The sequence below is a fragment of the Esox lucius genome, chromosome 6 (genome assembly GCF_011004845.1).
Source record: "Esox lucius isolate fEsoLuc1 chromosome 6, fEsoLuc1.pri, whole genome shotgun sequence".
Classification (NCBI taxonomy): Eukaryota; Metazoa; Chordata; class Actinopteri; order Esociformes; family Esocidae; genus Esox; species Esox lucius.
In genome coordinates this window covers 18064554-18090941 of record NC_047574.1, presented here as the reverse complement: position 1 = coordinate 18090941, position 26388 = coordinate 18064554, and the positions used below count along the sequence as shown (strand labels likewise).

The following is a 26388-nucleotide window of genomic DNA, read 5'->3' as shown; positions in this document are numbered from 1 at the left end:
CACCCCCGATCCCCCCAAATGTCACACTGATCAAACATTGATTAGGTACTTACATTTCGGTCAGTGATTGCAGGGTCTACTCATTGATCACAGCTGCTTTTTTCAACTTTGGCCTTTTGGCACGACCCATTACCAATGGTCATACAATGTTTTAGTTGTAACTTCGGCAACCTTCAAGATACGTAATAAGTCGTAAAATATGTGTAACTTTGAGTTGGGACCTTCGCTGTCTATATCAAATCCGTATGTGTCATGTGATTATGTAACAGTAAGTTAATTGTAAAGGTTTGTGATGCAAAAAGAGAGCAATGTGTGTTTAAACGTCCTTATGGTGTCTTCCTTGTGTCTGAAATGCTGCCTCAATAGACTGCCTGTTTGTGTTGTTACATTACATTTACACTGCCTTTCTGTGTATTTCTTGTTTTTAACAGAGTGACTAAATAGCTTGACGAATGGTTATATTGTTTTGGATTAGAATAAAATTACTTTTGTGCAGTAAGTTACAAACAAGATGTTTGTTTTAGGCTACAACATGCTTACCATATCTATTACACAACGTTTCAAAGTATGAGCCCTACACCAGATGTAGAAATCAGATAAATAAAACATTTCTTTTCTTAGAATGATAGGGTAAAGTTTATTTTGAGAGTCCCAAAAATGTATCTGTAGATGCTCTGCAGTTTATCTATAGACTGTCAATGCCATTTGAAGTAACTATCTACCCTAACCCTTTCCCTAACCTTTGCCATTATCCAAACCTTAACCATTAGCCTAAACCTTAATCTAAACCTAACCCTAACCTAAGCACACAAGAAGTTGCTTGTCAACAGATAGGTTGTTGAAAGTTTGTTGATAGTATTACTATACATAGAACATATACAAGTGAATATTGGGACTCTCAAAATAAAGTGTAACTGAAGACCATGAAACTTTGAATAATTCTTTACCACTCATCCACTGTAGACTGTTAAGATGAAAGAAAGACAGAATTCCTGTCTTTCTAAAGCAGGCTTCACATTACTTCATGGTCAGTTCAAGAGCTTGTTTTCCACCAGTGACTCATACTGCAAGGGGTTGCAATCCTGCTGCACTCAAAGTTGAACCAATATTAACTTTGTAATGCTTTTGCATTTTACTGTCATGGTGAGCAAAGAACCGTGTGCAAATAATGAGGAAGCAACATTACTTCAAAAAGTTAGCAGGTCTTGTATTTTTGATGATGTTGAAGCTATTAATGTTAGTAGTGTTTTGACATCTTTTATTCTCTCTCCACATGTAATGCTAATGTTAATTTTTTGTCTGGCCACTGTTATCTCTTTATACTGGCATCTTAATCTAAGGAGTCTCAATCACTTCTTATCTTATCGTATTTACTGGACTGGTGTCATGCTATTTTCCATTGCCTGAGTTGGAGCTCTCTGGACAATGTTCCAGACACTGAGTTTACCAGAGTTTGAGTGAGGTTTAATTTAGATATGAGTGGCATTAACTAGCCCTTGGTTGAATAGAAAAATGAATATGTATTATGTGGGACATTAATTCAGCTATTTCATGTGTTTCACAAAATACTGTAATCAGCTCAGCTAAGAGAGAAAGCATATATTGAGAGCGAGTACAACATTGATGCATTTGCTTCCATCCAAATATCTAAGCGTGCTGAAAATGTTTATGGGTGACTTTTTAAGGCTAAGTATACAGTAGTTGGGCAAATTTCTTCTGAAGTGTCTTTGTTGTTTTGACATCATGCAACAGGTGCTTCATTCAAGAAAGATATACTACATTTTATCTGAAATGTATTTTCAAGTTTAGTTGAATCATTGTGAACTGGTTTATGTTACGTTATTCATATTTCATAAAATCATGACTGCCATACAATGCAACAGAGTCTGCACAGATTGTATAGTAAATAAATCTAAATAAATATGAAATGAAAATAAAATAAATATAATAATAAATATAATAATAAATATAATAATAATATATCTGCATACATGACATATTACTGAATTGGAATTGAAAAACTTCTCATTTATGGTTCCGTTGAACAGAATTGTCAAAATGAAGTCCGTGCTGGTGCTTTTTAACCCAGCGTGGGCAGGAGAGAAGCTTTCCATTGACCAGGCTGAATGAAAGTCTAGTGTTTCACAGCACCCGAAGCCCAGCCTCCTGATCTCAACTCCAGCCCACTCATCTGGTTCTATTTAAGGCCTCTGGTGTTGACTCTTATGATTGGCGTACACAACCCCCCTACTCTTCCTCCAGCTCCAGCCCCATCCAGGAGAAGGAGGCTTTTTAGCAGACTGTTTATTTTCCAGGGGAAACCATTCCTCTCTCCCACTCCACTGTCCCATCTACAACCCGCTGCTACTCCTGCTCTTTCCCTCTCTTTATTTCTCTCCTCGCTTTCTCATTTCTCACACACTTTCTCTACCTAAATGTATCTATTCTTTTTTTAAATCTGAAGTGTGTACTACAGAATGGATTCTATTCAACTAACTGCTTGATGTCAGTTAACTGCTTTATGTTTTTTAGAAGACTTTTTGTTTTACAGGCTTTTCTTTTACTCTCCACTGACCCTGATTTTGGGCTGGTGGGGATCCAGCTATATGGCCAGGCTCTTGGGAAGATGCACTGAGCCTAGCGTGCGTTCCCATTGGTTGAGGTCTACTGACAAATTGGCCAATGGCACAGAGGATGCCCAGCGGTCGCTCTCGTGGACCCATGGCCGGGAGCTGGCTAACAGCATGTTTTTTCCCATCAACTCCAGGTTTGGATGGTGCAGATCCCATGCTGCTGGAGCAGTACATGGTTGTGGCCAACTATGAGAAGCAGGAGCCGGCGGAAATCAGCCTGAAGGCCGGTGAACTTGTGGATGTCATCGATAAGAGCGAGAGCGGTGAGTGACCAATTTACACAAGCACACACATACGTCTACACGCATGCATGCGCACTTTTTGGCCAGCATCTACATGAGAGATTATTTTCTCCTTTGCCCCTTTTCACCCCATTCCCTAACAATAATAATAATATGGAACAACCAAAGATCTTTACAATTGGACGTAACACTTTGGACCAGAACTTGTACCGGAACACTCCGCTGTTAGGTGGAGAGGTGGTGTGTCATTATGGGATATTATGTGAACATTGAGGGCAAGTATTTAATCAATTATACATTGAATCTTTTTAACCCCATGACATGAGGGTTAACATCCCTTGCTCTTAAGATATGTGCCAATACATAGGGCTATGTTCGATCAGTGCCCTGGGGCATTGTAGATCATCTTTAGACTGTCAGATGGTAGAGTGCCCCCTACTGGCCCTCCAACGCCACTTCCAGCAGCGTGTGGTCTCCCGTTTATTGACTAACTAGGACCAACCCAGCCTAGCTTGAAAGGCAAACCAGCAGTGGGATGTAGGTTGGTATAGTGCTGGCATAATCTCCCCTCTTTGTCCACACCCTCTCAAACTGTGCTTTAGCCCCATCTGGAGGCTTGCTTTGGTGTGTAGAGAGGCCTGTTTCTTTTCCCCTTGTTGGTTTAGGCCCGGGGCCAGATTGTTGCCTTTCGCAGAAGGAATGTTTCCTAAACTCCTTCATTAATTATCCTGTTCACTTGAATGGAAAGACAGAGAGACATGCTGGATTTACATGTGACAGCTGCTCAGGGGCCTGAGTCAGCAGTTTAACCTCTGAAAATGGAGGGCTAGGAATGCAAACTCTGCAGGCACAGCCCTTAAGACCCTCAAAAGGAGTTAAACATTATGTTCATATTGCACTTGTTATGGGATCCTTACTGCAGAGGGTCTTGTGTGATATTTGGTATGTGTTTACTTTTGCCTCCACACTCTGACCCTGTGCTAACTCTTGCACCATAGCATATAAACACACTCTGACCCTGTGCTAACTCTTGCACCATAGCATATAAACACACTCTGACCCTGTGCTAACTCTTGCACCATAGCATATAAACACACATAGCTAATTCAGCATGTGGAAACCTTTCTAGTTTTCCTTTCCCTTTTGCATAACAAAAGAAAATGTTTTGTCCTCATATCTCCGGAGCGTCTGGAGCGTCCAGGCCCAGTAACAGAAGTTAACATCCTGTATTTAATAGTGTGCCCATACAGTAAAGCAGTAATGGGCCTCATGTGTCCTTTGAAGAGGGGAAACAGTGATCAGAAAAGCAATCGGACTTAGGTTACACATTGGGTGTTAGTGAAACTCCATGCCGTAGTGGCCTAAAGGAACAGAGTCCATTGGCGCCTTTGAAGTGTCTGTACAGACCCTTTCGAGTTCCTCCGTTTATTTTCACTACTTGGTCCTGTTGGATTTAAACCCAGTAGGGAGTCACTTTGAGGCGGATGTTCAAACACCTTGATGTCCTTTGGCCAGAGGCCTTGACTTGAGTCCTTGCCTTCATAATAAGCATGTAGCTAGATGGATGATGATGGGGACTGGGCTGTTAATGGCTGCTGAACATGTATTGTGGCTACAGGGTGAATGTGTCCCTGGTCAGAATTAATCTGAATAAGATTTCAACCAGTGGAGAATGCACAGCATTTGGCCTGAATAGTGTTCAGTCATTCAAAGTTCATCCTAAATCCTCTATACTCTGTGTCCCAGAAACCACATCCTGCCAGGGAAAAGTAAACATGCTACTTGTTTTATCACTAAAATGTCTTATGCCGCAAACTTTTTTTTATTGCACATATATGTTCAACAAAATGATTACCAGTAGCTGAAGCCTATTGCTGAGGCCTTGACATATGGACAGCTAAGGTTAAGCTGCAATGTGAGTGACATCACTCCACAGTCCTGTACCTCCGCTTAATGTTCCAAGGGCGTGTGACTTCAGGGTCCATTAAGATTAGCCTCCAATCCTCAGAGAAAAATAACAAGTTGATGTCATTTATGACATCCGAGCAGTAGATTTCCATATTCCAGACGTTTTGTGGTAAACAAGTTAGTTATATGCTATTATTACATCTTCTTCATTATTTATCCCGTGGTATTAGTACTGCACCAGTCTTATAGACCTATTATATTTACAGTGAAAAAGATAACACATTTAAATATAGAATTTAAATGTATTTCAGTAGTTTTTTGTGGTAAAAATCACTTTGATATTGAAATGACCTTTTTTACATAACCAAAGGACAATGCCATTGTAATGCAAATGATTGTCCAGTGCATATAAGGAAAGGTCCAATTCCTTACATCGGACTGGATATTATACTTTGAAAAGTGGCTTTGAATCTAGGTCAGTTTGTATACATGCAGTCTCAGCTTTCTGAGTTTTCCATGTCCCTTTCCAGGCCAAGTCCTTGCATATTGGCCACAGTTGGTGTGTTAGTTTATGATCCATGTTTTGGTGAGAGGATGTTTCTTGTTATTGTATCTGGGTAACCTGGTTAAGCAACATACCTAAGAATGGCAGTATCTGTTGTGGATGCACACAGGTCAGATTTATATTTCCTTGGAATATTATACATTTCTTGGAAAATCGTTAAGGCCATGAATGCCATGCTGTCAGCACTCAAAAACAGAATAATTGGGCTAGATCTATGTTTTTGATTTTGTCATTTTTATTGAGTTGCATACATTTTTTTAGGATACTCAAAGCTTCACTTAATATAAAATAGTTTTCCTGATGCCCTGACAGTTTTTTGTATTGCAATCCCCCTATTTGTCTTTTTACATGACTGAGTTAGATTGGAGCTTACTAGTAAGAGCCCATGGCTTTGGGGAGGAGAAAAGTGTGGGCTGAGGAGAGAGTCAGAGGGAATATGGAAAAAGCCATTTCCTGCCAGAGTTAGCGGTTCAAAGTGGTTTGTTCATTATAATGCCTTAATAGAACCTCTCGGGATGCCTCCTCAACTAACAGCGTGTCTAAGGTACTGTAGTTTTCTCAGAACCATAGCTCTAAAATAATGTAGCTAAAATGAAGTAATAGAAGTGCCAAGTGAAAATTGCTGATGCACAACTTAGTTGTATAAACAGAATGTTATCTTATGTAGTCTACTATTTCAACTCTTAAAAATGTGTTCATTTATGTATGCCTTTTTAGTCCAGTGGCCACATACAGCCAGTTGGCCACCATTTACAAATACCAACCTACTGTAGAGGTATGCAGCTTGTCTGCAGGGTCTACTACACACCTGAAGGGCAGTGTTATGCTAGCCTTGCCCAGTCCAACCTAGATCCCTCTAAATCTCTTCTGACCAGTGAGTGTTTACATTGGCTCTATTCCAAGTCAGCTTTTTAATTAGCAATTTGCCAAATGAACTCCAGGGATGTTTCTGTCTGAGAGGGCAGCAGCTCAGTTTCGTCCATTCCTCTGGCTCCCCATTGCCCTCTGTAACGTCCTACCTGTATGTCTATAAACCAATGGTTTGTGTCAGTCAGCTGTGACTTATTGGAACAGTTTGTTGGCTGTTTTAGGTGTGTCATATGTTTTGTCTCCATTATATTCTTTGATTCATCCCTTCTTCGTGAACAGTGGAGTTACGGTTTCCAATTAACTTTATTGCACTCAAATCCGATATTGATCAGACACTGTGTGTTTATGGGGGAGAGGGGTTGTGGATATAGGGCTCTTTAACACTATTAGTAAACAGGCTTTTGTTACAGACAGACTAGGTTTTTTTGTGGATTGGTCAACATATATATATTTTTAAACAGAACCATCACTGGTTATTGTAATTGTCCTTGAAATCTGGAAATGGCTCTAAAAAACTTGATGTAGATTATTTAGTCTATTGGATACTCTGTACAGTGTCAATAAATGCAGATGCTTAAAATGAATGGTGTTTTCTCTTGGGATCAGATATCACCACTAGCACGGAGGCACATCAGCTCAAGCCCAGAAAATATATGTTGTGTTAAATTTACATTACTGTTTATATCAAATTTGTAGCATAATCTATTTCTATTTCATACCTCTAAAAACTTTTTCTGTGTTTTAAATGTGTACTTAGTTGCAGTTAAAGACACACTATTTGATTGGCTTTGAATCCTATGAATCGAACATGCTGAACAGTACAGGCATCGAAGTCTTTGTTAAAAACATTGCATATTGTCGTTTAAATGGGCACATATGGCACATATTCACAGTAGTAAACTCTAGAGTTGCTTGCTGTGTCTATGTTTTAGTCTAAATGAGTTGTTGATCAAAACAACTCAAAACAACTGATATAGTGTATATAGACCACAGGTACTGTAGAGGACTCGAATATTGCTCAGGCCATTTTCAGCATGTAACTGTAGGTTCATCTATTTTGTGCTCCCTCAGAGGGGGACAAAGGGGGTACGAGTAAAGCATTACAACTTTGAAGTCCAAGCCAAACATCTGCTCACTTGCTCCACTTTCTCCTTTCAAGGAATATCCATCCATACTGTAGCAGCAGTACCATTTTTTTTCCACCCCCCAGAGCCACATTAGAACACACATGGCTTACATAACCAGCGTTGCTTTTTATCATTCATTTTCTATGGGAATTAGACAAAGGAGGATGGTTTTAGATGCGTTGGTTTGTGTTTTTCAAGCTTTGTGTCTCAAGCTGTGTAAATGAGGCTGACGTAGGCATTTTGTCTAGGAGTTAAATGCCTAATTAGATACATCCAGTGTGAATTAACTGGGCTATGTCAAACGTTAACTTGCAGCATATAATTGATTTGACTTGTCCTGCTGTATTTTAATGGTTTCCTTGCAGGACAACTGCTGACGTTGTCAAAACAAACTGTTGTGTTTTTGTAGTTAAGTCAGGACAGCACAGTTTTTTGTGATTAAGACTAGGTTCAGTGGACTAAAGTAAGGCTACAACCAGACAGTTGTGGATTTGAAACTATTGTCTATTTCTTGTCTCACTGAAACCCTGGCCTATAGAAGATATACAGTGGATATAAAAAGTATACCCACCCCTGTTCAAATGCCAGGTTCTTGTGATGTAAAAGAATGAGACAAAGATAAATCGTGTCAGAACTTTTTCCACCTTTAATGTGACCTATAACATGAACAATTCAATTGAAAAATTTACTGAAATCTTTGAGGAAAAAAATTAATTAAAAAAAAACTCACAATAACGTGGTTGCATAAGTGTGCACACCCGTAAACCAATACTCCAAATCTGTCAGATTGCGAGGACATCTCCTGTGCACAGCCCTTTTCAGATCATCCCACAGATGTTCAATTGGATTCAGGTCTGGGCTCTGGCTGGGCCATTCCAAAATGTTAATCTTCTTCTGGTGAAGCCATGCTTTTGTGGATTTGGATGTGTGCTTTGGGTCATTGTTGTGCTGAAATGTGAACTTCCTATTCATCTTTGGATGTCTAACGAATGCCTGAAGGTTTTGTGCCAGAATTTCCTGGTATTTGGAACTGTTCATAATTCCCTCCACCCTGACTAAGGCCCCGGGTTCCAGCTGAAGAAAGCATGAAAAACAGCCCCAAAGCATGATGCTGCCACGATCATGCTTCATTGTGGATATGGTGTGCTTTGGGTTATGTGCAGTGTTGTTTTTGCGCCAAACATACCTTTTGGAATTATGGCCAAAATGATCAACCTTGGTGTCATCAGACCATAGCACACCTTCCCACGTGCTTTTGTGGGACTTGATGTGTGTTTTTGCAAACTTCAGCCGGGCTTGGATTTTTTTTCTGTAAGAAAAGGCTTCCATCTTGCCACCCTACCCCATAGCCCATTCATATGAAGAATAGGGGAGATTGTTGTCACATGTAGCTCATAGCCAGTGCTTGCCAGAAATTTCGGCAGTTCCTTTAATGTTTCTGTAGGCCTATTGGAAGCCTCCCTGACCAGTTTTCTTCTCATCTTTTCATACATTTTGGAGGGACTCCCAGTTCTTGGTAATGTCTCTGTTGTGCCATATTTTCTCCACTTAAAGATGACTGTCTTCACTGTGTTCCATGGTATATCTAATGCTTTGGAAATTCTTTTGTACCCTTCTCCTGACTGATATCTTTCAACAATGAGATCCCTCTGATGCTTTGGACGCTCTTTGCGGATTTAGTCTTAGTCTTAGTCTTACTAGTCATGGCTTTTGCTCTGAGATGCAACTAAGAAAATGTCAGGAAAATCCTACTAGAACAGTTGAACTTTATTTGTGATTATTCAGAGTCACTTTAAATGATGGCAGGTGTGTAATGACTTCTATTTAACATGAGTTTGAATGTGATTGGTTAATTCTGAACACAGCCACATCCCCAGTTATAGGAGGGTGTGTACACTTATGCAACCAGGTTATTGTTAAGATTTCAGTTTGTTTTTCAATTGAATTGTTCAAATTCTAGGTCACATTAAAAGTGGAAAAAGTTCTGACATGATTTATCTTTGTCTCATTCTTTTACCTCACAAAAACCTGGCATTTTAACAGGGGTGTGTAGACTTTTTATATCCACTGTAATATGAGGTTAAATAACAGATACTCACCTTTTTTGTTGATTTAAATCCTGGCAGTATCAGAAGGCCTCCCTCTTACACTGCTTGGTGTAGAAGTCCTGGATGGCAGTGAGCTCGATCCCACTGATTAACTCTGGTGCAGTTGCCATGCCAAGTGCTCCGGTCAAGATGTTTTCAGTGCTGCAGCTGTAGAACATTTTGAGGATCTGAAGGCCTGTGCCAAATATTTTCAGCCTCCTGAGGGAGATGAGGCAATGATGTGTCTGCTTCACAACTGTGCGTGTGTGTGTGTGTGTGTGTGTGTGGACCATGTACATTTCTCAGTGATGTGTACACAGAGGAACTTAAAGCTCTTGACCTGCTTTAGCCCTGTTGATGTGGACAGGGGTGTGTTTGTCTTATTTCCTGTTGTCCACGATCAGCTCCTTTGTCTTGCTGATGTTGAGAAAGAGATGATTGTCTTGGCAGTGCGGGGACTTCCTGTAGGCTGTCTGATAATTTTTGGTGATGTTCCTCAGCGAAGTAGATTATTGAAAAAATTGTGCCACCATTTGGGGGGGGGGTCTCGGATGAGGTGCAAGTTCAGACATACTGTAGGTGTGACTCTCCCAGCTCCCCAGGTTAAGGAGCAGAATTGACCAGTAGGAGACAGATGTACAGTATAATTGTTGTTACCATACAACAAACCGACACAGCAAACAGTAAGGGGGAGGTAGTGGATGTAAATGTAAGTGTTGTAAATCTGTAATATGACAGGAGAAACAGGAGAGTGATATTGATGCACAACAACAATAGAATATTTATGGACTAGCACTTAATAGAAATGGCTATCAGCATTGGCAGTGTTTGCCTTCTTACAATGTAGGTCTACATATAAGCAGAAGAAGCTAGTGGGCTAACATGCTACAAAGCATTACCAAAGTAGCCTAAAGGGCTACACAGCAGTGCTAAGCTATAGGTCATTGCAACTTTCAGATTTCAAGCATCCTTAACTGATTACAACTTATGTAGGTCCTGAGACAGCAAAAAAGCATGCTCAGAACGTCACACAACCACCACGCTTGCCTGTTGGTATGGGCTCAATACTGTGGAGTGCATTATTCGTTTTTTTGTCAGATCCAATGGGACTAATGTTGTCTAAAATATGTAATGTTAATGCAAACCAATAAGCCCCACCTTAGCGGAATGAGATGACGTCACGCTTGAGAGAACTTCAGATTCTGTTGGAGTTGTGCATGACCACGCAGTCCGGCATAAACAGAGTAGAGGAGGGGACTTAACATGCATCCCTGAGGAACCACTGTCAGCATGGAGGATGTATTGCTGTGTACGTTGACTGCTCGTCAGATCCTCCAGTACACAGTGCTGTGGACTGCGTTCAGTCCCAGAGCTCTGAGTTTAGTGATGTGTGTCGATGCAGTGATAAACTTAATTCTTCAGTTGTACTGGAATTCCTCTTGTAGATGTGGGTGAGGGCAGTATGGAATGCCCTACAGATTGAGTCATTTGTGGATCTGTTGGAACGGAATGCAAATTGGAGGGGTCCAGCATATCTGGGATAATGGTGTTAATTTCTCCCATGAACAGCCTAGTAAAGCATTTCATGGCTACTGGACAATGGTACGGTAGCACTTATATTTGGTCTACTTAAAACCCATTGGTATTGGGTGTGTAAAAGGGGGCAGCTGTTTTAGAAAGCACCTGCCAGCTTGTTGTACAGTTGCTCTGGGAATGGGCACTGGTATTCTAACTGACTGACAACTTTGCAAATGTTAACGTGTCTACAGAGAGCTAGAGTAACTGTTGTCTGGAACAGCTGGTGCTGTCATGCATGGTTCAGTTTTACCTTAAAGCATGCATAGAAGGCATTTAGCCTGATTGGTCTGTATCACTGGGCAGCTCGTTGCTGGGTTTACCTTTGCAGTCTGTGACAGTGTGGAATCTGTGTAATAATGTAATATTTTAAATGGATTATGAAGATATGTTTCATTGGAAGTTATATGCACCTAGGTAAGAGAGCAATAGGAACATCTGTGTTTAGATTGTCTCTTTCAGTAGGTGCCCTGATAACCACAGGAATGTTTACATTGACCATCTGGCAGGGGGGTTATCGTCTTGGAAACATGAGCTGTTTCTCAATGTCAAGGAAGGATCCTTTGAAGCCAGAATTTGGAGGATGCTACGTCATCGAAGTCCGTCGAAGGACCGTTCCAATGTCGAGGATCCTCCAAATCCCACCAAGGACTGAGTCCTTTGTTCTGAGAATTTCCCATAGACGGCAAAGGATGCATATGTGTATCCTTTGCGCTCCTATATTACCCACAATCCTATGCGCACGGCTTTGCCAGCTCGTAAATGACGTAATGACGCAATGACGTGCACATGGTAGTCTGTTCCATGGTACGTGTTCTTTGAATGCTAAGGAGGAGCCTGGCCTCTGAAGGATCCTTCCTTGGAAGGACTAGTCCTACCAAGGAAGGATCCTTGACATTGAGAAACAGCTATGATCTTTGCTAGGTAGACACGCCCTTCAATGTATATATCAGCTTGTAACCAGCATTACAGTGAGAAAAATTTTGACATTCATTGAAATAGGACAACTATGGTGCATTATTCCAATAGACACAGAATGCATTTTCTCCATTGATTTCTGCAGATTCTCTATTATTTAACCACAATACATAACCGCTAAATTCTAACAACAGTTTGCAAGCTCTGTCACCTCTGATGAGCCAGCATTGTACATATCTTAGTCCTATATTAACACTTTGCTGTAGCCAAGTCAATTACTTCTATTTGCGCAATGTGCATGAAACTGAGCAAATACTGTACATTTACAGAACCCTGGGCTCCAGAATACATATCCCTTCAAACTTTCCACATCTCCCATTGCCCTATTTAACAACTGTAATGTATGTTTACTTTGTCTCAATTTTCATATACACACCAATTCATTAAACAGTATATATTTGGCCAAAACACCTGTGCTATCACTTGTGCTATAAAAAATGGAGAAATAGAAAACTGTTGTAGCACTGATATTAATAGTATTCAAGAGGCAAGAGAACGTTCAATGGTATTTCACACTTTATATTAGTGGGCATTGTCAAGCCAATCAGCAGTTGTGTAGTGGGCGTCTGTTTCCAGACTTTTATTGCCTCTTTGAGGTTCAGTGAACACAGCCTAAACACCTGCCATATGGATACCAGGTGGAAAAATACAGGCAGTCATTAATAATACCTTGGATTAACTCAAAACTCAGTGACAGTTTGTCTTTCCATAATCTATGTCTAGCTGAAGGCTTTCCAATGTAGATACCACTTTCTTACTTTATTTGCTTTGATTTGAGCAGCAGTTGATTTATAAACATGCATTTCCTTATTGGCTTTATGACATTTGACCACTGCCAACAGATTCCCATGTGATTGCTATTGATGCTGGATTTTTTTGGGCTCCTTTTTGGCAATGTTGCAGATATGTTTTTATAAATTTCGAGTACAGTTTTGATGTCAAACATCCAACCTCGCCTTAACACGTTTAAGGCTATTTTCCAAAGCACTGTATAAACCATAGCAAAGTGTTCTCACTCAGGTTGACTTATTGGTGAAAGGTTTGTATAAAACCACAGCTTTGGTGTAAAGATTGACATGGTTTGTTATGGCCTGAGCCTTTGCCAGTGCAGGGGTGCTGGCACACATTTAAGGCCTCGTTTTTGACCCCCCAAAACATTTAAAATAGTATCTACTTAAAACTGCAGCTGCTGCTGCAGCATGCATGGTTGAATTTGTCGGTTCTGAAGAAATGTGTAAATACTAGGCTGGGAAATAAAACATTCAACCATCTCTGTTCAAATGACATTGGACTCTCTTTTCACAAGATGAACACCTTAAAATCCAAGCCATTCCCTTTCTGAAAACAATATCGAACTGAGCCCCAGTCTCTATGTCCAGTTAAACTTGAATTGCATTGAATACGACAGTCGTAATTCAGCAAATCTTGGAGGACAATAGAATTAAATAAAAAAAGCTCCTGAAAGCCTCTAAGTAAGAACACACAATTTAGTTCCATTGTCCTGCAAGAGTGGCTTACTTCTGTTTTTTCTTTACTTCATGCACCTTGTTTGGAAAGCTAAATTGCCATCAAATAGCTAATATTGTTGTGACATACTGCAATCCAATCTGTCTGTCAGTAAATGCCTCTGGCTAAACATAACACAAACATACACTGGCTATCTGCATTTTCTTTTTAGAATACATCTGATTGGACAGGGTGGAATTGCATGATAGATCACTAGAAAACAGGATTTTTCATGTTTGGTTTGGGTTAAGACTGTCTCATTGTCTTACTCCAGGTTACAGACTTGTGAGCCATCTATTTGTGATGTATTCTTTGAATAAAGCTAATAGCCAGTTTATTAGTTACCTCCCCATTTATTGGAAATTGTTCACCGTTCCTACAGACATGGCCAAGGCCTGCTGATAAAGCAGACAGACAGGCTTTGAAGCGTTCTGTCTCTGGTTGATTTAGACGTTAGATTGAGCAAACATTGTGACCCAAGCAACTTTGAGCATAGTATGATCATTGGTGCCAGGCTCGCTGGTAAAATCCTCCCAGAAACGGCTGTACTCCTTAGCTTTTTATATACAAAGGGTTTCGAAACAATGGTGCAGCAAAGTAAAAACATAATCAGCAATGCTGCTGGAACAAACAAAATGTTGGTCCTTGTTGTAGACCAGTGACAATGATGTATTGTTCTGGGAAGGTTTGCCTTGCACATGTTAGTGCCCTTAGTACTAATTGAGCAAAATTTGAATACCACAGCATATCTGGACACTGCTATTGACCATTTGAATTATTTCATGGCTACAGTAGACCCTTGTCACTTTCAGAAGGATAATGTACAGTGAAAATAAGAATGTATTGTCAACAAATGGCTTCCCGGAACATGACAGTGTTTTTGGAATTTCTTAGGCACTTTTGAATGCTCCAAAGATAATTTCTTGTGAATGAAGTAATGTCATTGAACTGCTACTGAACTGTTCTGTAATTTTATCATAGGTACTCTTCAACTGTGAGTGACGGAATCTAAAACAGAAATCCAGAAAATCACATTGTATGATTTTTAAGTAATTCATTTGCATTTTATTGCATTAAAGTAGATGATACATCAGAAAAGCAGAACTTAATATTTGGTACAGAAACCTTTGTTTGCAATTACAGAGATGATACGTTTCCTGTAGTTCTTGACCAGGGATTTTGGCCCACTCCTCTGCATTCTCCAGATCCTTCTGGTTTCGGGGTTGTTGCTGGGCAATACAGACTTTCAGCTCACTCCAAAGACTCCACTCCAGGACCTTGAGATGCTTCTTACGGAGCCACGCCTTGGTTGTGTGTTTCGGGTCGGTGTCATGCTGGAAGACCCAGCCACGACCTATCTTCAATGCTCTTACTGAGAGAAGGAGGTTGTTGGCCAAGATCTCGCAATACATGGCCCCATCCATCCTCCCCTCAATACGGTGCAGTCGTCCTGTCCCCTTTGCAGAAAAGCATCCCCAAAGAATGATGTTTCCACCTCCATGCTTCACGGTTGGTTTGGTGTTCTTGGGGTTGTACTCATCCTTCTTCTTCCTCCAAACACGGCGAGTGGAGTTTAGAGCAAAAAGCTCTATTTTTGTCTCATCAGACCACATGACCTTCTCCCATTCCTCCTCTGGATCATCCAGATGGTCATTGGCAAACTTCAGACGGGCCTGGACATGGGCTGGCTTGAGCAGGGGGACCTTGCATGCGCTGCAGGATTTTAATCCATGACGGCATAGTGTGTTACTAATGGTTTTCTTTGAGACTGTGGTCCCAGATCTCTTCAGGTCATTGACCAGGTCCTGGAGAGCAGGAGGGCTTCTTAAAGAAAAACTAACAGGTCTGTGATAACTGGAATTCTTACTGGTTGGTAGGTGATCAAATACTTATGTCATGCAATAAAATGCAAATTAATTATTTAAATATCATACAGTGATTTTCTGAATTTTTGTTTAAGATTCCGTCTCTCACAGTTGAAGTGTACCTATGATAAAAATTACAGACCTCTACATGCTTTGTAAGTAGGAAAACCTGCAAAATCGGCAGTGTATCAAATACTTGTTCTCCCCGCTGTACATACATCCCCTGTAAGTACAGTACATTATAGTTGACAGCATTCATTTCCAGAGTTTAAAGAAGCTGTGTTGCATTGGGATTTTATGCCCCTCACTTGCACACCGAAAGGGCAGCATTTGGTCTCCCATCCAAAGACCATTCTCTGGTTAGCCTTAGAAGCAGGTCAGCAGTGGGATGTAGGGTGATATGCTACAGGTCAGCAGTGGGATGCCGGGTGATATGCTGTTGGTCAGCTATGGGAGGCAGGGTGATATGCTGCTGGTCAGCAGTGGGATGATATGCTGCTGGTCAACAGTGGGATGCAGGGTGATATGCTGCCAGCTGCATGAACTGGAGAGTTGTTCACGTTTTAACTTACCTCTATATACCTCCCTCCCTGTGTGCCCCCAGGCTGGTGGTTTGTCAGTACAGCAGAGGAACAGGGTTGGGTCCCTGCCACTTACTTGAACACCCACAGCAACACACAAGACGACCTGGATCTGGGCGCCTCTAAGTCCGGGGAAGGTAAGAGCTCTACGTCACTATGAATACAGAAACAAAGTTAGTCCACAATGTGTAGGATTCAGTATGCAAGCTGTACCATAACAGACAACTTTAAACTATGTCACTCACAGTGATGAGGGGACATTTGAAGGTGTATACCCCAGAACATTTATGACGTCTATACCTCTAACATTCCCCATCTCTGAAAGAGTCTGACCCCCACCCTTGACCGACCACAGACTGACGCTACCATCCCACGTCCCCCTGGGGTGAACACCCTTCCCTGTGCTCCTGCCACTGTAAGCACCAACGAACAAGCTCCAGATTCAGCCCTGAGCAAACAGCCTGGAGATGGAGTGCCAGGATCTAAGCCACAACTCAGGGCTGAGGGGTACTGAGTGGTATACTGTACTCCACAGTAGCAGTGTAGAAATGCAATGCTAAAAAGAGGTGACCTCCCTGGAGTTTGGGACAGTGAACGAATGAAAGAAACGCATGTTTGGATCACTGTACAGGATTGACCTGCAAGGAGGATTTTTATGAGTCAGTTGCTAGTAAAGTCATATTCGTCCACTCCCGGAGATAAATCATTTAATTTCCTGCATTCAGATTTACACAACACTAGAAGATGGTGATGGATGTTGCTCTGTTTGCTGCTATATTCTATAAAACGTTGGGATGTTAACATAAAGATTGGGATGTTTTCCAAATGATCATGCTGACTTTACATTGGGATGCAAACAAAAAGTTACCATACAATATTTCCAAAAAGACAGCTCAGTTTAGGCTACAGTCTTGTTGCAATGTCACAAATTTGCCATTCTCAATATCAATAGATACTCCCCTTTCAGTGACCTATACTTTAACACTCTCTATCAAACTCAAAGGTCTCGCAAAAGGTCCCATCTTTACTTGGAATTATTTTACGTAAGCATATTACCTGCAGGACCTCCACAATGTATATTGTTATGTAATTTGGAGGGCAGCAACTTTAATGATGGAAATTATTTACCTGCATTTTTCTGTTCCAAACTGAAATGAAAGAGCAATTGAGCTTTGAGAGGAAATGGGGGGATAGGATTTCACAGATTATGATACTGTATGTCACACATTATATTTCTTCCCAAATTTTTAACTGGTACATCAGAGATTCTGACTGAAATAGAAAAAGTAGAACACATTGTACATGATGAACTGATTAAGCCTCTTTAGTCCAATAGTTACACAGTATTCTCAACAGACATCTTCCTCCCTAGGCCTGTCTAATGGAGAAATGAAACTCCCTTACTGTTTGTAAGAGGAGAAACAAATTCTTCTGCTATTGAGACAGCTCTTTAAAGGTTCAAACTGCTCATACCCCATACCTTCAGGAATGCGCAAAACGCACAACACACACACATACACACACCATGCACACTAAACAGACCACAAACCACACACCATGCACACTGCATAGACCACACCGCACACACACACACACACACACCATACACAATGCATAGACCACACATACACACACACACACACACACGCACCATCCATACACAGTGGCAGAGAAAATGACAAAGAGAGAGACACTGAGAGTCTGCCAGAGTGGTCAGGGGACTGTCAGTGTAATTTGCATTTATGTGTCTAGTCAGTCATGGGAATGTCTCAGGACAGGATACATAAACCATCTCTCTGTCAGCCCTGTGGATTGTGCTCCGCGGCAGGGAGCTAACCCCAACCCCATGTAAGATGCTGTCATTGGATGCAGCTTTTTAAGGCAAAAACAACCTGGAATACATTTTGAGATTGTACCAGTCTGAATAGAGAAGCACTGCCTAATTGGAAAAGACTGTCATGATGAAAACAAACAACTAGGCATGCCTTTACTTAGTTCTGGAACTGACTAATGTACGAATGTTATACTTCTTTTGTTTTTGAGGTGAATGTGGGACAGTGTACACACCTGCAATCTTAAATGGCCGCTAAACCTTGTTAGAGATTATTGCACGGCGTCTTCTTGAATTCATATAAACCTGGTTCATACCATTTATACTGTAGTATTGGCATCTGACAAAAGATCCCTCCGAAGCTCGTAACTATTCTCATCTAGTGCATTTCAGTTCAACTAAAACTCCCAACGATTACAGACCTGTTGTGGCAGGGAGCTGCTTTGAAATGAATTTAGCTGGTCTATTAATTGGATGGCATTCCCGAGCGGCAATGTGCACCCCAGATGCTGCTGCAGAACAGGATGGGGAAACTAGGCTAACAACCCACAATGATTACAAGCCACAGAGAAGATTAACATTCATTAACCCCAGTCACCATCCTGTCCTTCCATTGCAATGTGGTGTTGTTGTTTCCATGTTATCCATGTGACTAACTAATAACCGGAGGAAAGTCCATGTGGTTTGTGAGGTATGTTCCCACCTTTCATATTCCTGTCCCATTTGTGTTTGTTTCTGTCTGGTCACCATGTACGTGGGTCAGTCACTAAGCGACGTAAGGCCCACCTGAAGAGGCTGGACCGGAGATGGACCCTGGGGGGGACGGTCAGCAGGCAACATAGCCGAGGTGACAGGAATCCCCCCCCCCCCCCCCCCCCGTCCTCTATCCCTCTTCAACCCTTTCACTCCTTACCTATCCACTTCTCTTGACCCCATTTGACCTTGTCCTGTCTTCTCTCTGACGCCTACAGCCTGTCTTGTTTATTGTCATAATGCTTTCAACTACGCTGTCATGATCCAAACCGAAATAACCACTAACATCAGTCTGAACTAGCTCATTTACAGCCCTGCCATGTCATCACCATGCTCAATACTATAGCTATTCATATACACAATGGCAGCTTTTAAGGTTTGACCTGTAAAAAATGAAAATATGTACAATCCTGTTGTTGGTCAGTATCTACAGTTGAATTTGGTAGTCTTAAAATCAAAGGTAAAGTTACATAAATACATGTACATGCCAATTATAGTGCAGTATGTAATCAAATTGTGGAAGAGGTTGTAAGTTGTTGATATTTTAGCACTTTACATGCAATATCTTAGCGCTTTATTGTGGTTTTATGAGCAAGTAAAACATGTACACATTAAAATGCCAGAAGTTTACCAACCAAAGTTGTAGGGCACAAACAGGTCTGCCAATAGACAAGGCTAGTAAAGAGTTGTATTCTATTGATCTGTTGGTGATAGTGAAATATGCTAAGCTTGCACTCAGTAGACTTTTTACATGGGATGCTCTTGGGTTGCTGCCATTGTATGGATATATGGATAGGCTATTTGAGTCCAGCCCAAGAGTTTGTACTTGGCAACAGTGTCCACAGTGCATAGAAATGAACGGCTGCTAGAGTAAAGGACGTTTTTTTTCAACTTGCAGGAACTAAATCTTGCCTGTGGAAAAAAGCTGAAATAGTGCTGACTGCAGGAAAATAGTTCATAAAAGTTACGCAGGCTGTGCATGTTGTGGTTAACATAATATCTGATTCAGAGTTTCCCCCCGCTGGTGACTATGGACTCAGGAAAGTTAACATTGACTGGAAGTCACATAGATTAGTGCAGGCAAAACAAACATAGCCTTCAGAGTATTTACACATCAATGGGTAGATTTTATATCCAGTAACATTATATTTTACAATATCCTTATTCAGTCTTTCTAGATCCCCAATTGGAACTAAACAGGGGTGGAGAAAATAAGAGTTATCAGACATCCACTAGGACTCATTGATTCCAGAGGTATTCAGCCGGAATGAGCATGCAGACAGGACATGTCCTCTCCTATAGCCTTTTGGGCAAAGTTTCCATTTTCCTGCCTGTGTTTTATGGTGTGTTAAGATGAGACCTCTGGTCCGTAATGACAGGAAACACTGTCACTGACTGTGCCCTCTGGCCTTTTAGGAAATTACAAATCAAGATGGTGTCTCTATTTTCCTTATCTGCTGAGTTTACAGAGACTGACCACCACCCTATTAGTCTGTCATTTAAAAAAAAAGATATTAGAATATTTTAAATGTTTAAGTGACCAGGGTTTGAGTATTTGGTATGAAGTCAAGGTAATTACTGTTTGTTGCAAGAAGGCATTTACAGTATGAGGACAGTGACTTCATTTGTTTGTTTCTTTGGTTATTTGTAGCATTTGATATTAAAATGTTGGATATCTCTGAAAATCAGACAGCATTTAATCAGAACCACAAACTTCTTGTCTGTATATATTTATTAACTTTAATAAATATATACAGTCACAGTTCTACAATCACAGTTGGAGTAATCCTATACTTTAGAAGCTCGACATTACTGTCTTTTATGTAGTATTGTACATATAAAATGGATGTGTTCATTTTCTGTGGCCTGACAGAGGAAAAGTACATGACGTTGCAGCCATACACCAGCGAGGGGAAGGATGAGATTGCCTTTGAGAAAGGAGTCCTTGTGGAGGTCATTCAGAAGAACTTGGAGGGCTGGTGGTTCATTAGGTAAGGACATCATTTGTGCTCCAACCACAAAATACTGTCGCCTGTTTATATTGGCTTTACAGTGTTGGTGTTCTTATAGATCACATTCTCTCCCCTTTCCATCCACTTTCTCCCCTTGCCTCCCTCTCTCCAGGTACCAGGATAAGGAGGGCTGGGCTCCGGCGTCCTACCTGAAGAAGGTCAAGGAGGACTTCTCTCCCCGTAGTAATAATAACAAGACCCCATTGACTAGCCCTGTGGAGATAATTGGCAACATCATGGAGATCAGTAACCTGCTCAACAAGAAAGCTCTTAGTGAAAAAGACATGCAAACTGACAGTCAGACTGGGGAAACCCCCCTGATGACCCCCTCGCTGGTCAAGAGGCAGATCAGTCTGCCCATTCCCTGCTCTAGCTTGGACTTCAGCTCTGGTGCGGCCTTGGTGGATGGAAAGGGAAAAGCTGAACCAGCCTCTCCAGCCATAGCCCGCATCGCCCCACACAGAATAGAGATTGGTACTTTGTCATTCAAATAAAAAAGTTGAAGGTATATTGATTTGTTAAACAAATGCCCTCCCAGAATTTAAATACAAATTTTATTTTCTTCTATCTAGGCTCCCCGATCCTCAGACAAAAACCACCTCCTCGAATAGATGCCACTCTGGTCAGTATGATACCATTCGGGGGGGTGGGGGGTTGTAGGCCAGTTTTTATTGTTTCTTTTTAACTTTGTTTGCCATGCAGTGCTCTTAACTCAGAAAAAAATATATATATTCCACTCAGGGATTCAGTTTACCTTCACCACCTGATCCCCCTACGGTTGAAGCAGAGTACTATACCATTGCCGAGTTCCAGTCCGTTATTTCAGATGGCATCAGTTTTAATGGAGGGCAGAAAGCAGACGTAAGCTTTTCACATGTACAGTATACTTTGGCAAACAATGTGCAATTGTTTTTGACACTATTCTGGTAAATTCTGTAAATGAACAGATACGGCATGTAGTTAACAATGCATATTCTTATCCATGTCTTCTTTCTGTTTTGTCTTGTAGGTGATTGAGAAGAACTCTGGTGGCTGGTGGTATGTCCAGATTGGGGAGAAAGAGGGCTGGGCTCCCTGCTCCTACATAGACAAAAGAAAGAAACCCAACCTAAACCGCAGAACCAGCACTCTGAGCCGGCCCAAAGTCCCACCCCCAGCCCCACCAATCAAGAAGCAGGACTCTGAGGAGACCGCACCTCCCAGCAGCCCTGGGTCCGAAGCTCCAGAGTCCCCTGTATCTTCAGAGAGGCCTGTGTATGAGGAACCAGAATATGACATTCCTGCCATTGGGTTTGATCTAGAGTCAGATTTTGAGTTCCTCAGGACAGATGAGTCCTCAGTGGATGGGAAGAACGAGGAGGGTTCCTCAGAAAAGGGCTCTCATCTGTCGTCCAAGCCACTTCCTGCCCCTTCCTTCCACAGCTCATCCTTCAAGAGGTATGGGTCATCTGAGGATTTGGGGCAGGAAGTGGAGGAGCCTGAAGGAGAACAGTGTATCTATGAAAATGATGGCTTCAGTCCTTTAAGAGAGATACCTGTTGCCCAATCCATTGGTGAATCCGCAAAGATAACCACCCTGTTGGAGACTAGCAAGGCTGAAAACGCTCATTGCACATTGGGGGCAAGGAAAAAAGGGAAGAAGATCCAGCATGAGCTGAACAGAAGTCATTCCCAATCTCCAATTAAATCAGAGACAACAGCATTCAGTTTCAAACCTGCCTCCACAGAGTCCACCCCGAAGCAGTTAAAACTGAAGGACAAAGAGGAACCCAAAATGGGCAACATCAAGATATCCACGAAACCTAAGCCAGTTGTCAGACCTAAGCCCCAACTAGCTAAAGCCTCCAGTGCAGAGAAGATGGATATCAGCAGCCTTAGGAGACAATTGCGGCCTACAGGGCAGCTAAAGAAGGCCTCCAGAGGAGAAGACTTTGAAACCGCCTCTGTTATCTCTTCTGAGGACTCTGTGTCATCTCACAGCACCTCCGACCTCTCCTCCATCTATTCTAAAGGCAGCCGGGGAGACTCAGATGAGGGCAGTTGCTTCTACCGCACAACAGACGCCTATGTAAAAGTCCAAGACTCAGAAATGAGCTTCCCTGCCAGAGTGGAAGTAGAGGTGCTTGAGAAACAGGAAAGTGGCTGGTGGTATGTCCGTTGGGGCAACACAGAGGGCTGGGTTCCAACCTACTACCTGGAGCCTGTCAGGCAGTTGGAGGACACAGCTGGCTCAGAGTCCGATGGTACCCCCACCAAGCCAGGAAGTCTGAGCAAGTCAAACAGCCTGGAGAAGAATGAGCAAAGGGTCCAAGCCCTAAACAACATCAACCAGAGCCTAAAGAAGAGCACACCGCCCATCCTTTCCAAGCCCACAGGGGTGCTCTCCAAGTCCTTTGGCCTGTTTAATGGCTTACACAAGCAAAAGAATGTTACAAAACAGCAGCAGGTTGTCAGGCCCCAGTCTGTCTTCATCTCTGGGCCGATCATCGATGGGCCAAACCCAGTTGGCTCCCTTAGGAGGGGCGAGTCATTCAACTCCACCGACCACCCACGTTCTAGTCCCACCGTGCGCCGGAATGCTTCCTTTGGTACTCCCCCACGGCGCCCAGCACCTAACAGCAAAATGCCAAGCCAGAAAATATCTGTCATGGGCAGCTCTGAATCACTGGGCCAGGGGTTTCCATGGAATGGTCTTCCAGTTTCCAATGTGAAAGTCAAATCCCAACTCATCCACAACAACTTAAGGGAGGTGTATGTCTCCATAGCAGATTACCATGGAGATGAGGAAACCATGGGATTCCCTGAGGGAACATGTCTTGAGGTTTTAGACAGAAACCCTAATGGGTGGTGGTACTGCCAGATCCTGGATGGAGGGCAACCTCGGAAAGGCTGGGTCCCCTCAAACTACCTTGAAAGGAAGAACTATTGATGTGCAAAGTTCAGTGAGTGTGCAATCAGAACAGAAACCTTGGAGAACAGTGTTAATTAAAAACAATTTAAAGATGAAAATCAGAAGAGACAATGTACGTATAATTTAAGTGATATTTTTTATAAACTATTGGTGCCCAAACATTTCTTTTCTTTAGATAATAAAGTGAAAAATAGACTTCAATGTGCAATTTGGAGCCAGGATTTTTGGCTAACAGTCAGCCGAAGGTCAACAGTATTGAACTGAAGAATACAAATAAAAGTAGTAGATTAAATGTGCTTTTTAATGGGACTTGAACACCAGTGTCGGAGCTTTGAACAGCTTATGCTGATAATGATCATTTATTACAGTGAGATGTGTTTACAATATGATTAAATAACAGTTTTAATGATTTCTAATGGGCAAAACAATATAAACGTCTAATAACATTTCATCATAAAAACATTTCTATGATTTTTTTATGATTTTTCCTTTTGAATCTTTTTGCATGTTTCTATGTTGACGAAGTCTGGGGCCGTTAAAATGTCAGTTTTTCAAACCTAACATGTAACATTTCATCTGCAGAATGTCTTTTGCATGTTTTTTGGTCACATTTTTGTAAAGCTTAATGTATATTGAGCGTACTATGGTTTTATATAGCCTTATGTGCAGTGTAAGGGGAAATTCATTTGAAAGGTAACTCATTACATTACAAAGTTAATACCTTTTAAAAGTCATCTCTTATGTTAAAACTTTACACAAGATGGAAATTAAATTGTTATATGCTTATGCTAGTACTTCTGCATTATAAAAAAACAGACAAGCCTCTGAGGATTCCAGGTTATGCACGTTGGTCATCAGTGCGCAACTAGTACTGATTGGTCTAATCAGTACTAGGGCGCACTATTTTTGAAAAACTAGCCTACGGTCAGTAATCGACCCTGGGTTACAATAGACAAATTAGTGCACATGCCCAATTCAGCAATTCAAGTAAAAATGACATAGGGTGTTGAAAATCTGCTTACATTTTTTTTTTTATTATTGTATTGAATTATTTGTATGTGAGTCGATACAATAAACTGACTAGGCATAGTAAAAGGTGGACAAAAGTACAAGGAAAACTGTACTGTGTTTCACACATGAACTGGGCATGGAGACTCTTCACTATAAAGGTATACCATCAAAAGTTTCATAAATGTCAATTCAGAACATCTGACAGTGGTGTTGTTTGCTTGCCACACAACAAATGAGGGACTCCTGCCAGTAGTATGTTGTCTAGGTTTGCAGGTTAACAGCAGCCCTTTTATGTATTAGTTCAGAATTATGTGAATACCCTTTCAATAAATTATCAAATGAAGGAAAACGTATCGATCAACTTCAACTATTTCTACATTCAATACTTACATTATATTGTCCAGAAACAATTTGTCTAGTCTTCTTACTGCTGAGAGCTCTAGATATTTAAAACACATTTAGTAGTGGGGCTTCCCTGCTACTGCCACTGCCTTTCTTCACACTGACAGAGAATTTGTAGGCAAACGTTCCCACAAAACGACCAAACATCTATTCTGACCTAATTGAATCATCAGTCAATTTATCAGTATTAATTGTTCATCCAGCATTCAGGATTTACACCACCCAGTTTATAATTAAGTGTATGCTTCTAGAATCAATTTCTCAATAGCATTCACTGAAACGGACAATAAATTGCTTCCAAGATTGCAAACTGTAGTTTAAATGTAGATCTTTGAATGTTTCATGACTTTCTTGTCTTATACTGTAACATTAAATACATGTCCTCCCTATCTTACAAGTGTATTTCTGCTCTATCTTGTGACAAAATATGGAGTGATAATTAAGCATTTACATGCTCTCTTGATTCTTCAAATAAGTACATTTGGATGTTTCTGTCAATTCTAAGACTTCCTTTAGTTCTTGACAAATCATATTTCTTTAGCCAAAATAAATAACTTACAGTAAATATTTGTTTCAAAATTGAATTTGATAATAGTTTTTACCTTAACCTTTCAAGGAGTCAAAAGGTTTTATGTGAGGAGCGCTTATGCAATTTCTTTATTCCATTTTAAGTTTTAGGACCATGTCCAGTTATATAGTGCTGAGAAACATCAGAGAAATTCCATGAAAAAAAAAAAGAAGTGTGAAAGGCAAATTGTGTTTTAGCATATTTCCATCCAACCATTCAAAAATGTTGTGTCTTGTTGAATTCATCCCAAGATGAAGGAACAGTTATTTGAGTAATATTGGGATTGAGTCTTTCCAGTTGCTTTCACAACAGAACTCCATTGATCTGTAAAATATCCATTGAAATGTTATTACAGTGTATATAAAAGTCTACACACCCCTGTGAAAATGTCAGGTTTTTGTGATGTAAAAGAATGAAACAAAGATTAATCATGTCAGAACTTTTTCCACATTTAATGTGACCTATAATGTGAACAATTCAATTGAAAAACAAACTGAAATCTTCGAGGGGGAAAAATGGAAAAATAAAAACCTTACAATAACCTGGTTGCATAGGTGTGCACACCCTCTTATAACTGGGGATGTGGCTGTGTTCATAATTAACCAATCACATTCAAACTCATGTTAAATAGAAGTCATTACACACCTAGCTTCATTAAAAGTGACTCTGATTAATCACAAATAAAGTTAAGCTGTACTAGTAGGGATCTCATTATTGAAAGATATCAGTCAGGAGAAGGGTAAACATTTTTTTCCAAAGCATTAGATATACCATGGAACACAGTGAAGCCAGTCATCATCAAGTGGAGAAAATATGGCACAACAGAGACATTACCAAGAGCTGAACGTCCCTCCAAATTTGATGAAAATCCAAGAAGAAAACTTGTCAGAGAGGCTTCCAATAGGCCTACAGCAACATTAAAAGAACTGCAGGAATTTCTGCCAAGTACTGGCTGTGTGCTAC

At 41.0% G+C, this 26388-nt stretch overlaps 1 protein-coding gene across 3 annotated transcripts in view; it reads left to right on the top strand.

The window, feature by feature from the left end:
* sh3pxd2ab (SH3 and PX domains 2Ab) overlaps window positions 1-25828 on the top strand; it is a 57456-nt gene extending 31628 nt beyond the window's left edge. For 2 of the 3 annotated variants that reach the window (XM_010870131.4, XM_020047494.2), the window contains 8 exons: window positions 2768-2896; window positions 15961-16074; window positions 18532-18615; window positions 20395-20512; window positions 20646-21007; window positions 21106-21155; window positions 21275-21394; window positions 21543-25828. In XM_010870131.4, coding sequence (XP_010868433.2) covers window positions 2768-2896; window positions 15961-16074; window positions 18532-18615; window positions 20395-20512; window positions 20646-21007; window positions 21106-21155; window positions 21275-21394; window positions 21543-23462 — 2897 coding nt within the window. In that variant the 3' untranslated portion in view covers window positions 23463-25828. The remainder of the gene's footprint in view (window positions 1-2767; window positions 2897-15960; window positions 16075-18531; window positions 18616-20394; window positions 20513-20645; window positions 21008-21105; window positions 21156-21274; window positions 21395-21542) is intronic. The other variant, XM_010870132.4, reaches the window with a different exon arrangement.
* The last annotated feature ends 560 nt before the right edge of the window (window positions 25829-26388 follow it).